General features: G+C 34.9%; 1 protein-coding gene across 2 annotated transcripts in view; it reads left to right on the top strand.

Annotated features, from left to right (window-relative positions):
- The window catches only part of Sam-S (S-adenosylmethionine Synthetase), a 60,538-nt gene that overhangs the window by 669 nt on the left and 43,866 nt on the right, over positions 1–16,003 (top strand). For both annotated transcript variants that reach the window (XM_065364491.1, XM_065364492.1), the window contains exons 2-3: positions 823–900; positions 13,202–13,324. In XM_065364491.1, coding sequence (XP_065220563.1) covers positions 823–900; positions 13,202–13,324 — 201 coding nt within the window. The remainder of the gene's footprint in view (positions 1–822; positions 901–13,201; positions 13,325–16,003) is intronic.

The raw sequence follows: 16,003 nt of genomic DNA, 5'->3' as shown, positions 1-16,003 counted from the left end.
GTTACAATAATCTACCTTCGGTTAGTTTTTTATTATACCTTAACGTCGATATTGTATTGTGTATATTATCCCTTTGCTCAAAAGATCACGAATCTTTTTCTTTTTACATTGTATTGTTCAAAAGGGAGCCTCTTCTCGAACCCTTCTTCGTAGTCGTAGCTTCGAGTCGTAAAAAATTAGCTGCTTTAGTTCGGTATTTGGCAGTGAATTTTCATTCCACCACGAATCAATTGATAATATTGTTATCGTCGAAGAAAAAGAAAAAAAAAATGGAAATTATGAAACGATTCGTTTGCTACAACTCGTGGTTGTGGTGTGTAATTAATTGGAAATACGAATGTTCGTTGATAACTCGAGTTTTAAGTCTATTAATAAGGTTAGTAAAAATTGTAATCTATCCGTATATATTATGCGATGAATTGGAAATAGATACTGGGTGATTTGATATTGTTCGAGAAGATTTGTTGAAATGAAATTATTATAATTACAGCGGCCGTATCGTACCTATCTTCATACATATATTTGAATTGAAACATATTATTTCGACGATGTAGAATAATTTTAATTTCCGAAATTTCCGTTCCCGAAACCGTTATCTTCATTCCACATCGTATGCATAATATGATACATTTTTTACCAACACCCATCCCTTTATTTTATGTATCTACCAGTATTAATTTTATATAATTATTTTATTAGTTTTAAAAAAATGCGAATACGAATAGAAATATTGGCGCTAAGCTATACGCTATAATATTGGCAGGTTTACCAACCGTTATGGAAATTAAAAATAATAAAAATATTCTCGTTTGATTTTTACAGATAAAATGTGCGATCAAATTAGCGACGCTGTATTAGATGCTCATCTGAAACAAGATCCCGATGCTAAAGTAGCCTGCGGTAAGACCACGATTATGTAATTTTTATCGCAACTTGTTCGAATCGAAACGAAAAAATTAATGATTTTTCGCGCCGTTTGTACGAGACGAGTAACTTAACTATAGCCATAGCATTCCAGTGGCATTGGCCATGGTTGGAAAGATTCAGATCCGCCGCCATCGCCATGTGCCATGTGCCATGCCGTATAACTCTACGAGTACCTCTTATCTTATGTATCCGCCATCCGGCGCTGTTCTCAGAATATGACATTTTTTTATCTGCGCAAATTTTATTACCCGATTACGAGCCGGGCAACTATAAATTTTAGTGGAAAATCTCCCAACTTTGAATCGTCATGTTTCACCGATGCGATGCAATATTTGCTCTCTCAATTATTAACTGCACGGTGAGTCGGTCTCGATGTCGGTGTCGGTGAAGCCGAAGCCGCAACATGGCTACACGTATTTGGAATATGAGTCATTAAAAAAAAAAAACGAACGCACCAGGCAGCTGCATGCTAAAAATTATTCTTCTTACTCCTTTCCTACAATACGTAGGTAGAGGTACGTCTTACTCGTTCGTGATACGATTCTATCGCTAAAAGCAAAACATTTCGGTATAGGAAAAAAATGCCCGATCTGAACACTTTTTTTGGGGAAAAAAAATTCTACCTAAATAACCAATCAGAATATCGAATACTAACTCGGGTTAATTAGTATACCTAGTACATCACATCACACACGCTGAGTAAAGCTACGTATTAATTACGTATACTCGTTTGCTAATTATTATAATCTTTATCTACACCACATTATCGCTTTTCGGATCGTTGAAGATGGAAACTAAAGCAATCGTTGTTTTGTCGATGATAAAATTTTCAGAAACAAGAAGAAAAAACCATTAATAATAATTACATTTAGAGATTTCGAGCGTTATTTTGTTGCTCGAATGTGTTACGGATAATTGATCAGCTGATCGTCGCGTCGTAAAAATTGAAAAAAAAAAGAAAAATCATTTTCGTTGTGAAAAATTGATCGATAGGTCGCAGGAGGTATATTACTGGAGCACGTGATTCAAGGTTCAGATTCGTATACGTCTGGGTAATTATAGTTTTCGAAGAATGTTGCGTAACTGGAAAATTGCAATGTAGTAATAGGAAGTACGTCACGAGTTGCGTCAGTGAAAATATGTATATCAGATGATGCCATTAAATTGGGTCAGTTTTTTCGAATAAAAATAACCATCGGTTAAGGTACTATATTATACTTATGGTGAGGTGTCTTCTGTGTTTGATTGTTCAGGTGTGATTTAGATTTTGGGTCGTGGACTCGTGGAGTACGAGTATGAGAGGTTTTATGAAGGTGTAAGGCGAATATTTTTTTGATGGAGACGAATGTTAGATTATTTTTAGTGAATGTTGCATTTTTTAAAAGTTTTTTGGAATTTTTTTTTCAAAAGTAGTTGCTCGAGATGGTCGAATAGCACCCTGGCGGATTTTCAAATATGGAGATAGCCTTAAAAGGTTGGCTGAGATGGAAAAAAAATTTGAACAAAATTTATTTGGACCCTCGGTGCAATTATCTAGAGAATGGGAGCCGGAAGGTCTGAGTCTAACTTTTTAGTCAATTTTTTATTTTTCGTCAAATTGAGATAGGAAGTTCGTGTTTTCTAAAATATGTTCCTAGTGAATAAGGGAACCTATGAATTTTCCCCCCAATTTTTTTAATGATTTTTCGCTAACTTACGGAATTTTGAAATTTTCAAGCCCCCATTTTGCGAAGGTACAGTCGCCATTTTTTTTCGCAAAACATGCGTAATTTATCCGAAAACACTCCATACAAATTTTAAAAGTTTTCAAGCGGTGCAACATTGTCAAAAAAAAAAAATGAAAACCGTGCACGTTAACCATTCGACCGCGTCTGAGCGTGAAACTTCCCACGATAGCACGTGGGAAACGCAACAGAGCTCCCCGGGTTGGATTGACTCGAGAATAATTTGGAAAAAATATAATACTAAATTGCTTTTCTGAGTTTTCTGTTACGTTAGCAGTTTTCTTTGTGAATCGTGAGATAAATTCAAGTGATGAGAGGGCTAAAATTCAAAAATCTGTCAAAGTCGATTTTTTCACAGTTCTCAAATTTTTTTATGTTGGAATTCTTTCTGATTTCGAAGTTGAAAAAATCTAGATCTACATATTTGTGAAATTTACAATGTGGATGACATGACTTTTTAGGGGGGGGGGGGGGGGGTAAGAAGGAGATTGGAAAAAGTTCAGAAAAATTTTCAGTTTTATTCATTTATTTTTTATGGCTTTAAAATTCAAAGTTTGCAGTTGACAATCTTTTTCAGCTTTTCGCTCTCCCTAAAACTTAGTTCAATTTTGTCTTGGTCCATTTTGGTTGGAATTTTTGAATCCGGTGTTTTGGACGGGAGATACCTGGAGTGAAGTGGGGGGGAGGGGGAGAATTCAAGTTAGAAGAGGGCCAGAATTCAAATTTCACGTCAATTGGACCAAGAAGTTGGGTTCAGCGATTTTTTTGAAATTTTTCCTGTGGAAAGACCTTCCGAAGGGATGACCAATGGCGCAAATCGCAGCCCTCTAGGCCATTTTTAACGCCAGCCAGGGGGTGTCAACGTTTTCAGTGAACCTAAAATATCATCCATTTCAGCAGTGGATAACTCGATAACCGCGATACCTACCAAAATGCAACTTTTTCCCATAGTTAGGGGTTTTGAAAGGCTTTTTGGTGATATCATAAGAATCAGTGTTGCCACTTTTTTTCGTACAAAAAATTAGCTCGAAAAGTTTCAAAACGTAGTTTTCATATCGTTCTTACTCTCTGAAATTCTGAAAAAAATATATTATGGACAACTTTTCATGTTGAACAACATATTAAAAAATTGGGATGGTAACTTGTCGCAAAGTCGATTTAAAAAAATTCAAACTTTGCGAAAAATTGCGATTTTTTGATTTAAAACATGAAAAAAAGTTTTGATTGGTACAGTTGAGCCATTTGACCCCTATTTTACGTATCCGTTGAAAAAGTTGAACCCCCCACCCCCCCCCCCCCCCCCACTCGATGAAATGAACTCCTCACAAAAAAATCAAAACTCCAAAAAATTCAATTTTCAATTCCAAACATCAAGAAAAGTTTAAATTTATTCGGTTGTCTTATTTTGACCTCTTTCTGACGTATTTTATGAGAAAGTTGATGAAAATCACACTCACGGCAAAAAAATAAAAATTTGTTTATTTTTGAATTCTTACACCCAGGCTTTTTCTCGTCACTTCTTGAGTGGGGGCACGCTAATTCTCGAAAGTTGTACCGAAACCCATAATTTTTTACAGAAAGGTCATTTTTTTGGAGGGGCATAACATGACCCCAAATGGATTAAAAGAGTCCAAAATCATACTATCGGACAGTACCCTATCTGTGATCATCATATCCAAATTTCAGCTTCCTTGGTCATCCCCACTCCTTTTAAGATGAAAAAAACCGAAAATAGGGGCAAAATAAGGGGATTTTTAGCTTAATTCCGCTTTAAATGGGGTGGGGATGACTTAGGAAGCTGAAATTTGGATATGTTGATCACAGATAGGGTACTGTCCGATGGTATGGTTTTGGACCCTTTTCATCCATTTGGGGTCATGTTATGCCCCTCCAAAAAAAATGACCTTTCTGTAATTTTCAACTTTGACCCTCCCCACTCCAGAGGTCAACTCTAGCTCCCAAAAGAATCTCATTCCCCAAGTTTGACTTCATTTTATCAATTAGAACCGGTTACAAGTCCCAAATCATAAAATGTAAAATTATTGAAATCATGTCACTTTGAGGGGTTGTAGCAGCGCCACCCCCTTGAGGCTAGGGAGTTGGTCGATAGCTCATTTGATAGGTATTGGGGAGGAGATGAAATGATTATTGGGCTCATTTTACTCAAAATTCAATATTTCAGGAGTTCTTGATGAAAAACTGATTTGGGGGGGGGGGGCTTTGATCCACTGGGGGGGGGGTTAGCTCGTAGGGTAGGGGCGGGGACTTTTAGTATGTTGTTCAGCACACCATCTTAGACAATATTCGCAAACAAAAACTATTGTTTGCAATTATGTGTGGGTTCGCCCATTTTTTTTCTGCTATGTGACTGGGCTAAAAACACGTTAGGTTGGTACAACTCGACAGTTTTGACAAAAAACAGGCATTTTTTGACAAAACAGCGTTTTTTTGGGCAATCTTGACTAAAACAGGACTTTTTGACAACTGGGCAAAAATTGGCCCTTTTTGACAATTTAACTAGAAATGGACATTTTCTGACAATTTTCACAGAAATGAACACTTTTTGACTATTTGGCCAAAAATTGACGATTTTTTAGTTGGGAAAATTTGGCAAAAAATACTTAGTACCAGAACCTCATAAGAGAGTTTGACAAAAAGAACATGACTTCAATTTTGGAATTAAAAGACAATTTTTTGAACAGATTATAGGCGAAAATCGAGTCTTTTTGGCGGCGGGAGGGGAGGGGGGAAGGTACAAAAAATTATGGGTTTCGGTACAACTTTCGAGAATTAGCGTGCCCCCACTCAAGAAGTGACGAGAAAAAGCCTGGGTGTAAGAATTGAAATTTTTTGAACCTGTAAGTCCAATAAATTTAAGGATAAATAGCGCATATTCTGTGAACAAAATGGCGACTCATTACGTACATTTCAGAATACCATAAGTCAACGAGAAAATCGTTTTAAAAAATTCAAAAAAATTGAAGTCTCCGAGTCACGAGTGCATTTCTGATTTCGAGGATAATTTTTTCAATTACTCAGCTCCGGGGCTTGAAAAAAAATTCAAAAATTCCCTTATTTGGCATGATTTTCAGCAAACGTGCCTATTCCAAAACCTCGCTTGTTACTTTCCTTTTAACATTCCATTTAGTTATTTATCGTATAAAATGTTGAAAAAAAAACACAAATTATTCCTATTGTTCGTGTATTTAACCGAAGTCGTAGACTTTTTTTTGAACCAATGAACAATATTACGGTCGATTAACCCGCCCGTCTTTGCGTCTCCAGAATTTAGAAAAAAAGCTTTATTTCTCTCTCGACGTATATTGGAATGGAAATCATACCTTTACATTGTAAATTGCGCGCTTCCTTGTGCCCATACTTATACATACATTGAAATAAGGGAAAATATCTCACGTCGATATTGAAACGTATGTGTATTTATATTTCCCACTGGTTGGAGTTTTTTCTTCTCCACCATTGTCTACCTTTTGTTGTCAAGAGGTAGTTTTCGAAGGTGATTCGAGAACAAAAAGAAAAGAGCGAGAGAGAAAGAGATGATTAATGATTGCAAAATGATGGCAGAATGCAGTTGGCAGTCAAGTTGGACTCGTCGAAGTCGTCGATGGTGTAAAATGTTGGGTGAGAGAGACGATATACGAGTATGTAGACAGAACATAGTATAAGAAATAAAGAATACAGCTCGAATAACCGTATGCAAGATGATACGTTGCAAGTCAGCCATTTCTTAATTAGAGGTAATGCGCGATGTAACTTGACTGTCCAGATGTGCTGATTACTAAGAAGACTGCTCGAGGTGACAATTTTTCTTGGATATAATGAAAAAAAAAAAAAAACGCACGTGGTGACTATATAAACGTCTACGATAACGAGATTATAAAGCAAAAAAAAAAATTAGCCAGCGTTTTGATGCTCAGCGGAGTGTAAAAAAAAATATAATTGCGATTCTAAATTTAATGCAAAATGAATGAAATTACATCTTGTTATAGTAGTAGTAGATTCGTTTGCTCTCGTATATATGTACGAAATTATCACATCTCGGTAGCTTCGCTGGCAAAATGTTGAATTAAAATTGAAATTATATTTGGTAATTAAAGTTGAAAAGTCGAGAAAAACATCGATTAACAAATTTTCATATAAGGAAATACGTAGTGTAAGATATGCATACAAAACATCGTCGTACGTATATTATACGAGTATAGCCAAGTTTATTAGCGTTTAGTTTGAAAAGAGAGAAAAAAGAAGATCATTAAGAAAGATGGTGCGAGACTTTGAACTTCCCGCGTGGTTACGTCGTACGGTGTACGGTGGTTTTTACGTATCGAAGTTGAAAAAAAAAAAAAAAAAGAAGGAAAGGTTTTTATCAATTTTACAATATAGTACTTATATATGGTACGAGTGTGTGTGGTACCAAAATACGAGTACATATATGTACGTTAGATGGAATTATTGATATCGATATCGGGAGGCAAATTGCCGGTGTTCGGTGTTGTTTTCATGGTTCGAGTTGGAGTATGTGAAGTTTGGGTTGACTACTATACATATACGAGTATATGGTCGCATATACTATGACCCCTTGTACTCTCGGTACCATCTTATTATGTACATATGTGTGCATAAGAAGCCTGTAGTGTACCTACCTACTCGAACCAGCCTAATTTACGAAACAATATTTACTTAAAAGTGGATTCTCGGTTGCGTTTGTGTGATTGTGATAATGAACCTGCTTATCTAAAGGGCGGTATATATCGGTAGCGAGGAGTCAATTTTAATCGACTGTAAATTCTTAGTAATTTATTATAATTTTTGGTCGAATATCGAATGGTGTGGCGTGATGATGATGATGATGGCCAGATGTTATGAAATGTTTATCGTGTCAAAAAGTGGCATGGCAGGGACAGGAGGTCGCCACATAAGATACCGTGCAAGAGTCCCAGTAAAGTTAAGTAGAGCGAGACGAGGATTTTTCAAAAGATTGTATCGTGTGGAAAGTACAAATATAGCGAACCTTTTTAATGCCCGAAACAAGTTCAACACTGATAAATTTCGGAAATTTTCTCACGACGATATTTTCAGAAATTTTTTATGCAATTTTCGAGAAAAAAAATTTGAGCACGTCTAGATAGAGCGGCAAGATGGAAAATCGCGTTGGATGGTGATAAACAAGTATTTTAAAATTTACTTTGGAACAATTTTTTTGAAATTTTTGCATTTTTAGTTCCATTATTAAGTTGAATAAAATTTTGAAAACCAATTCTTTAGAACGAATGTTTATATTTTCGGTATTTTTCTGTCAAATTGAGACCCAACTTACGAGTATATCTCATTTTCACCTTAAAAATTTCAAAATAAAATTTTCAATTTTTTTTTTTTTTTGGTGTTTGTAATTACTTGATTATTATTACACCCGTCGTGTGAGATTTAAATCGAGTGTTAAGGTCAAGTTTTTTTAATTAGGTCTAAGAATTTTTTAATTTCGGAAGGGTCGTCTGGTATGAATAGGGATCTTTCATCTATTTGTAGGGATAGTCTGTGCTGATGTAAGGAGGGACAGCGAAATAGTAAGTGTTGGGCAGATAATAAGTTCTGACGTGCAGAACTGCAGAACTGGCATGTGGGTTTTGGGGTCTTTTCATAGAGGTGATTGTGGGTGATTTTTGTGTGGCCAATTCTCAATCTGGTTATAATGATTTCTTCGAGTCTATTTAGTTGAGATGGGTTTTTCCAAGGCTGAGTAGTTTTTTTGTGGTGAAAGAGCTTGTTTGATGTTTGGAGGGACCAAACGTTTTGCCATTTCTCAAGTGTGTTTTGGGTGAAGATAGATTTAAGGTCGTCAGCTGTGATAAATATAAAGGGAGAAAGGGTGGTGGCGGATTTTGCATTTTTATCTACAATTTCATTTCCTGTGATTCCAACATGGCTGGGTACATACATAAACTGGATGGAGAAGTTTGAATTTTGTAAATCAAGTAGAGTTTTATGGATATTTTGAATTAGGGGGTGGTCAGAAAATAGATTTTGGATCGCAGTTAGTGAGCTGAGGGAATCACTCTGAATTAAGAAAGATTTATTTTCTGATTCATAAACGAATATATCGCAGAGGCAGTGGAAAATAGCTGCGAGTTCGGCAGTGTAGATTGAAGAGCAGTTATGGATTTTAAAATTTGAAATTTTATCATTAATAGAGTAAGCATACGCTGAATGAAGTGTTGGTATTTTTGACCCACCTGTAAAGCAGAGATTGAATTTTTTATATTCTGATAAGGGTTCGAGATAGTTTTGTTTTATTACTAGTGGAGAGTGGCTATTTTTTGGGTAGTTAATAAGTTGTGTATTGACTTGAGGAGGCCTGAGGAGCCAAGGGGGATATGATATTGGTGGTTGGATGAGTGTTTTAGTATTGATTTGAAGATCATTCGACGTTGCGATGAAATTAGAAATGGGTCCTTCTATATGGTCAAAATGTTGGTGGTTGGGTGGGTTAATTGAGTTTTGGAGTGGATTGGAAGGGTTGGTGGATGCATTTGAGATGAATTTGTTTGTTACGAGAGTTCTTCTAAAATCTGGGGGTAATTCTGCTGCTTCACAATAAAGGCTATCTATTGGAGAGGAATAGAGGGCTCCTAAACAGATCCTTAGGGCTGAATTTTGAATTGTTTTTAGGATATTAGAAGTTTTATTTGAGATATTTGCAAAACATGGGCTTCCATACTCAATTTTACTGCGAATTAGAGATTTATACGAGTGAAGTAGAAGTTTGCGAGATGGATTATACCTTAGTATTTTTGATTATTTTAACAGATTTAGGCGTTTCATGATATCTGATTTTACTTTTAGAAAATGACTAGTCCAATTTAGTTTTCTATCAAAAGTTAAGCCAAGAAATTTAGTAGTGGTTTTGAATTCTAAAGAGTGTCCTTTGAAGTTGAGAATGAGATCTGGAGGAATCTTATTATTATTATTATTTTTTTTTTGGTGAAAAGTATACAGTGGGTTTTTGGCTCAGAGAAGGTTAGACCATTAGAATCTGCCCATGATTCAATTTTTTCAAGAGTTTCTTGGATTACTCGAAGAGCTAGTTGAATATTATTTGAACGAAAGGAAATGTTTATATCATCAGCAAAGATTCTCAGAGAAATGGGTCTAGAAACAATATTGGAAATGTCATCAATCAAAAGTAGGTATAAATAAGACTGTGCTAAGAACTGAACCTTGGGGGACTCCATTTTCAATTAAAAAAAATTCTGAGTATGTATTGTTAACTCTCACTCTAAAAGTACAGTTTGTTAAGGAATTCTGAATAAAGTAGGCCAAATGTCCTCTAATTCCGATGGAATGTAATTTTTGGAGAATTTTATTACGCCAGGCTTTATCAAATGCCTTTTCAAGATCAAAGAAGACTGAAAGAACACTTTCTTTATTCTGGAAGGCCGAATTAATTTCTTTTTGGAGACTAAAGAGGTGATCTAGGGTAGATCTTTTCTTTCTGAAACCACTTTGATAAATGCTAAGAGAGTTTGAGGAATCAATATACCAATTAAGACGTTTAATAACCATTTTTTCGAGTATTTTGCAAGGAATTGAAGTTAAGGAGATGGGGCGATAACTGGATGCCAGATTTGGGTTTTTATCAGGTTTTAATATTGGTATGATTGTTGCAGTTTTCCACAAATTCAAAAAGAGAAACATTTTCAGATCGGTAATTATTTTTAAAAATTTCTGTTTTTGTCAAATTTTTTCCGAATCACAAAATTTTATAATTCTTTGACCATTTTAGTTTCGCCCCAAATAAATTCCAACCATGGTAACTTTTTTTTTTCAAAATTTAGGAAATGCTATCTCGAATAACATATCTAGACCTACTGAAAGCGTCCACGAGTAGATGATGAGCATCGATCAAAAGAGATGGAGACGAGGGAAGGGAGTGAGATGTTCCCAAAAATGATTTTTAAAATGGTCAGGGACAAAATTGCGATATGTGAGACTGTTTTATTCACTACCGTAGCTGTAGCTGTTCATTCTTATTCAGAGGAGGACGAATTGCTCGATAATTTACTGGTTTTAAAATCATTGCAACCGGTCGAGCCTCCAACAGGCTCACACGTGAACGAATAAAAAACATTTACAAAAAAAAACGAATGGCAAAGTTCATTTGAAAAAATTTCAAGTTCATTGATGAGGAAACTTGTTCTGTTCAAGTTCCATTCGCTACAATTGTCGTTAACGAATACTAAATTCGCCTAAAAGTGAACTAAATTCACGCGGAGTAACTCGGTTCGCGAAGATTATACCTGTTACAAGTACACGAGGAGTCGAGGATACTTAATACTTATCCAATAATAAAAAAAAAAGCTCAGAGATAACGCATATGGCACTAGGTACACTATGTAAGTTGATGTTATTAAATTGTTGAAAAATCAACAATAGTATCATTACTGATATACATATATTATGTAGTTCTGCATATCTCGAGTTATCAAGGGTATGCTCTCGGCTTCTTATCACTTTAAAATTTAGGACTGGGATTTAGAAAGTTGTCGCGGATGAAACTTTGCTGAAATGTTGATATATTTATACGTTTTTTTAACGACATTATCTTCGGAAGTTGTTTCGAGATGTTTATAATGTTTTTACTCGAGAGGTGTTAGAACAATAAGATCTCGAAGGTCAGTTTCGAGTACAATTTTCATAAATCAGAAATAAAAATGAGCCATTGTAACGCGTAGTTCTCGAGCTCGTGGAAAAAAAACGCAAAAAGTTCACTTTTTTGCACCCGAGAAAAGTAGTAGGGTGAAGTTGAAAAGACAAAATTCCTTTCGAGGTCAAAAATCACGAAAAATTTTGGTTTTTGCTTACCCAATGTGCTCTACGATGCTGATTTTTGGATATTTTCCTTTCGATTGATTCTATTTTGACGTTTTTGATCGCTTTCACCTCCCTCCAACCCTTCCTATACAAATATGGACATGAAATTTCAGCTCTTGAAGTGGATTTTTGAATTTTTCGCGGATTACTGAAGCTTTAAAAAATTCAAGAAAACTGTTTTGAAGGCAGTTTCTGAAATTTGTCAAACGTATAATTTTTTGAGCAACGTGAACAACTGCGAATAATTCCTTTAATCGAACTCCTCCACTTTAACAACTCGTGGTTTTTGAGCCATTCTGGAGCCTTCAACGAGTTTTCAATTTTCTTCAGAAACTCCAAGTCAACCTGGGAAGGCTAGAAATATACTCGAGAATCGAGGAGAAGAGGCCGGAGGGGGAAGGAGGGTAATTCTATTGATAAATTTTCGAGAATTAATATTTAGAAGGGGGAAGGGGGAATTTTTGAGTTGGATTGTCATTTTTGGTACAATTTTTTCATGAAATGCTCTTCTTTTTGCTAAAATCATCGAAGTCACGATTTCTGCCAAAAATAAATTGCTTAATGGCCTCATTGCTTGCTAAAAATTCCAGAGTTGAATTTTTTTTCTAGAAATTTCCCAAAAGTCTCGCTTTTTGGCCAAAATATTGTAAAGAAAAAAAAACGCCTTTTCAACATTCATTGCAAAAAGTATCATTTTTTTGCCAACAACTGCTAACAAATCCTATTTTTTGGTAAAACTGTCTTTTCCAACAAAGTTGGTAAAAATTGTTGTTTTTTTTTTTGCAAAAAAATGAATTCCAAAAGAGACCTTTCTTTTTTTTAGCTTATCAAAGTATCGCTTTTTGCCTTTTTTTTTTTTTTTTTTTTTTACAAAAAACTGCAAAAATGCTTTCCACCAAAAATTTTCTAAAATTTTCGACTCTTCAAAAATTGAAAAAAATCTTGTTTTTTAGTAAAATTGCTCAAGTTGTGGTTTTTTGGGAAAGAATTTCCCAAAAATTCTCGCTTTTTCAACAAAATCACTAAAAATTGTTTTTTTTTTTGCAAAAAAATAAATTCCAAAAGTTCTACTTTTTTCCATAAATTGTCCCCAAAAAACCCCTTCCTGTTGATAACTGATAAGATTGTCAAAGTTTTGCCAACAATTCTTTTTGTTTTTGCCAAAAACTGTAAAAATTTTTACTTTGTTGCGAAAAATTGCTGAAAAGTGTTGCTTTTTCATTAAAAATTTTGAAATTTTCTGGTTTTTAATTTTGAAAGGTTGATCTGTTTTTAAATTTTTTTAAATGTTGTGTTTTCTACATTAATATGTTTTGCTAAAGTTTCGTAACTTTTTTTGTTATTTTTTGGGTATCAAAATGTTACTTTTTTAAAAAAAATTGAGCATACTTAAGCCTTATTTTTGAAAAAAAAACAACCCCATTTTATGACTTGGTTTTCAAGAATATTATAGTTTTTCGACACCCCTAATCTCATCGTTACCACTTCTTCCGCGTCTTTCTAAACAGCTCCAGCTCGTAATCGTCAGAAATTGTAAGGAAATTTGAATTCTGGTTTTTATTTTTTAACGATTTGTTCAATGTGGTTGCGAGTATCTTATGAAATAATTCGAATAGCTAATTTTCATCTAATGAGTTATAATTATGTTTTTCTTGTCTGTATTTCAGAAACCGTCACAAAAACCGGAATGATTCTGTTGTGTGGTGAGATCACATCGAAAGCCAACATCGATTATCAAAAAGTAGTACGCGATACGATCAAACACATCGGATACGACGACTCTTCCAAAGGTACATACTTGCGAATACTCTCAATACAGTAGACTCTCTGAATTATTCGACTTTCGGCTTATCCTGTAGTACGAATTCATCCGACCTTACTTTCGTGTTATCCGATTCGACGAGGTCGGATAATCCAAATTTCTGAATTTTTTCACTTGAAACAGCGTATAGTTTTTCTCGAAATCGACCTTATTTATTTTTATAAATTATTACTGGGGGTGGGTAGGTATTTGGTATCCGGTCATCGTTTTTTAATTCGATTGGTCCTGTTTTGAGCCAAATTTTGATTTTTCGAGATGAAAAATTATTTTCTCACGTTCATACACGTCATTTCCTACACTAAAAACATTCGTTTCGGGTTATCCGATCTGGCTCCCCCCCTTCCCCGGAACAGGTCGAATAATTGGGAGTCGACTGTATGTATTTTCATTATTATGTGTTTTTTGGCGCAATAACTGGGCTGCTAGAGGAAATTTTCGCACTATACACGCACACAAGTCTCACTATCAGTCGCACAGTCGGCTGTTACTCGTATTTTTTTATTTATTTATTATTTTTTTCAATTATTATGTCGTTCACATAATATTGGAGAACTTCATTAACGATCAATTGTTCGTCTATATTTATAACGCAACGCTGGTGGTATATGTAATGTACACGTACTCGTACGTAGTGTACACTTAATTGTAATGTCAGCGAACAAGAAAAACTTTATTTGCATAGAAGGTTACATACGAGTGTACTCGTACTTGTATGTAGTTTAGAGAATACACGATTACGCGATACCGTCGTCGTCGTCGGATGAGACTGAGAGCAGAGAAAACTAAAAAGCAAGAGAGCCTCAAAGAGCTACTATGAGATGAGGGAAAACGCGAGAATATAAATTACGCATTTTACTCCTCATTTTTCATCTGTGCGGGTCTAAAATATAGAGAAAATTCTAAGTCTTATGTAGGTTGCTTTGGGCTAAATGATTGTGGGGCAATTATTCTGCGCATTAAATAGTCATTGAAAGATTGATTAGGTTTTTTTTTTTTCAAGATGCGTATTTTACGACGGATTTTAATCGCGATATGAAGATTAGACTATATAATTTCACGATAACGACGTATAATTTTTTATTTCCTCGTTTGCTACTCCCTTTTTAAAAATTTTTTTTGTGCTTTTCGTCGGTGTTAAAACTTGAGAGACTCGAGTTACGAAATTTCAAGTGATTTATGGAGGGAAAAAATGGCTCTCGAGTACGCGAGAGGTTATCGAAGCGATGGAATTACCACGAACAATGCGTTGGTAATGATTTTTATATGCGAATGTTCGTAACGTGTGTTGGTATGGAAATTCACGACGTTCGCGTAATTGAAGAATTCGCTCGTATATTATGTCGTTTAATAATGGAATTGATGATCAAGTAAATCTTGCAAGTATTGGAAAAAAAAAGGAAGAAGAAAAATACTACGAAGAGTAAAAGTGCCCTTGCTGCTTTTCCTTTCTCGCCAAACAAACGTTATTCTATATTCCTAATGTTGCGAACTTGTTGAAATACGTTGTAATATTTCGAATAACGGGAGTCTAAATTATTTACCTATTTTTGTAATTTCTTTTTGCAAATTATAGCGAAATTACGCGTTATTTTGCGCTGGAAAAAATTAATTCGTTTCTGGAATAATTTTAAATTCTTGTAATTTTCCATTTTTCTGGAATCGACCGTTTTAAATGATCAAATTTGAAATTTTTTTTTTTCAAGAGAGCTATCCCAACTGGCGGAATTTTTTTGAACCGTTCTAAGCTCAAGTGAAAGATTATGCCCAAATAAATCACCAGGTTTTTAAAAACCAAATGGTCGAAAACGTGAAAAAAATTAAAAATTACCAAATTGACTCGGAAACCTGAAATTTGGCACGTGCACTATTTTTAACACGTCAAATCAGACGGAAATGGTTTTGAACTATTTTGAGCAGTTCTGGAGTCCCCAGCGGATTTTTGAATGTTGAATTTCCACAAAATGTAACCCATTGAAATCAGGAAGCTAAAATTTCCTCAACACCTTTTTCAACTTAATTGGGTAAACTTTTGTGGAAATTTCAACTTTAAAAAATCTGCTGGAGGCTCCAGAACTGCCGAATACGGTTCGATCCCGTTTCTAATCATTGGGGGGGGGGGTCGAAAATACATCCTGAAGTTGATTTGGACAGGTTTTGTGATATTTTTTGGAAATCTGGGATTTCCAAAATTTGGCCAGGGCTCCAGAACAATTTGAAACCACCTCAATCGTTCCAGCCTTTTGAAATTTGGGTGTAAAATGAATCTGCTGGAGGCTCCAGAACTAGCTTTGAAACAATTTCTAATCCATTCAGAGGGTAAAAAATACACGCAAGACTTAATTTTGGACAGTTTTTGTGAAATTTTTTAAAAATCTGGAATTCCAAAATTTTGTCTGGAGGCTCCAGAGGGGCTTGAATCATCCTAAATTAACTCAGTATGTTGAAATTAGGGTATCAAATAAATTTAAACGTTTTACCAACTTTATTGGATAAATTTTTTTTGAAAAATCTGCTGGTGTGCTGGAGGTTCCAGAACTAGCTTTGAAATAATTTACAATCCATTCAGAGGGTAAAAAATACACGCAAGACTTAATTTTGGACAGTTTTTGTAAAATTTTCTGAAAATCTGGAATTTCAAAATTTTGTC

The sequence above is a fragment of the Planococcus citri genome, chromosome 4, assembly GCF_950023065.1.
Source record: "Planococcus citri chromosome 4, ihPlaCitr1.1, whole genome shotgun sequence".
NCBI classification, from domain to species: Eukaryota; Metazoa; Arthropoda; class Insecta; order Hemiptera; family Pseudococcidae; genus Planococcus; species Planococcus citri.
The sequence above is the reverse complement of the archived record's forward strand: the minus strand, read 5'-3'. Positions and strand labels throughout refer to the sequence as shown.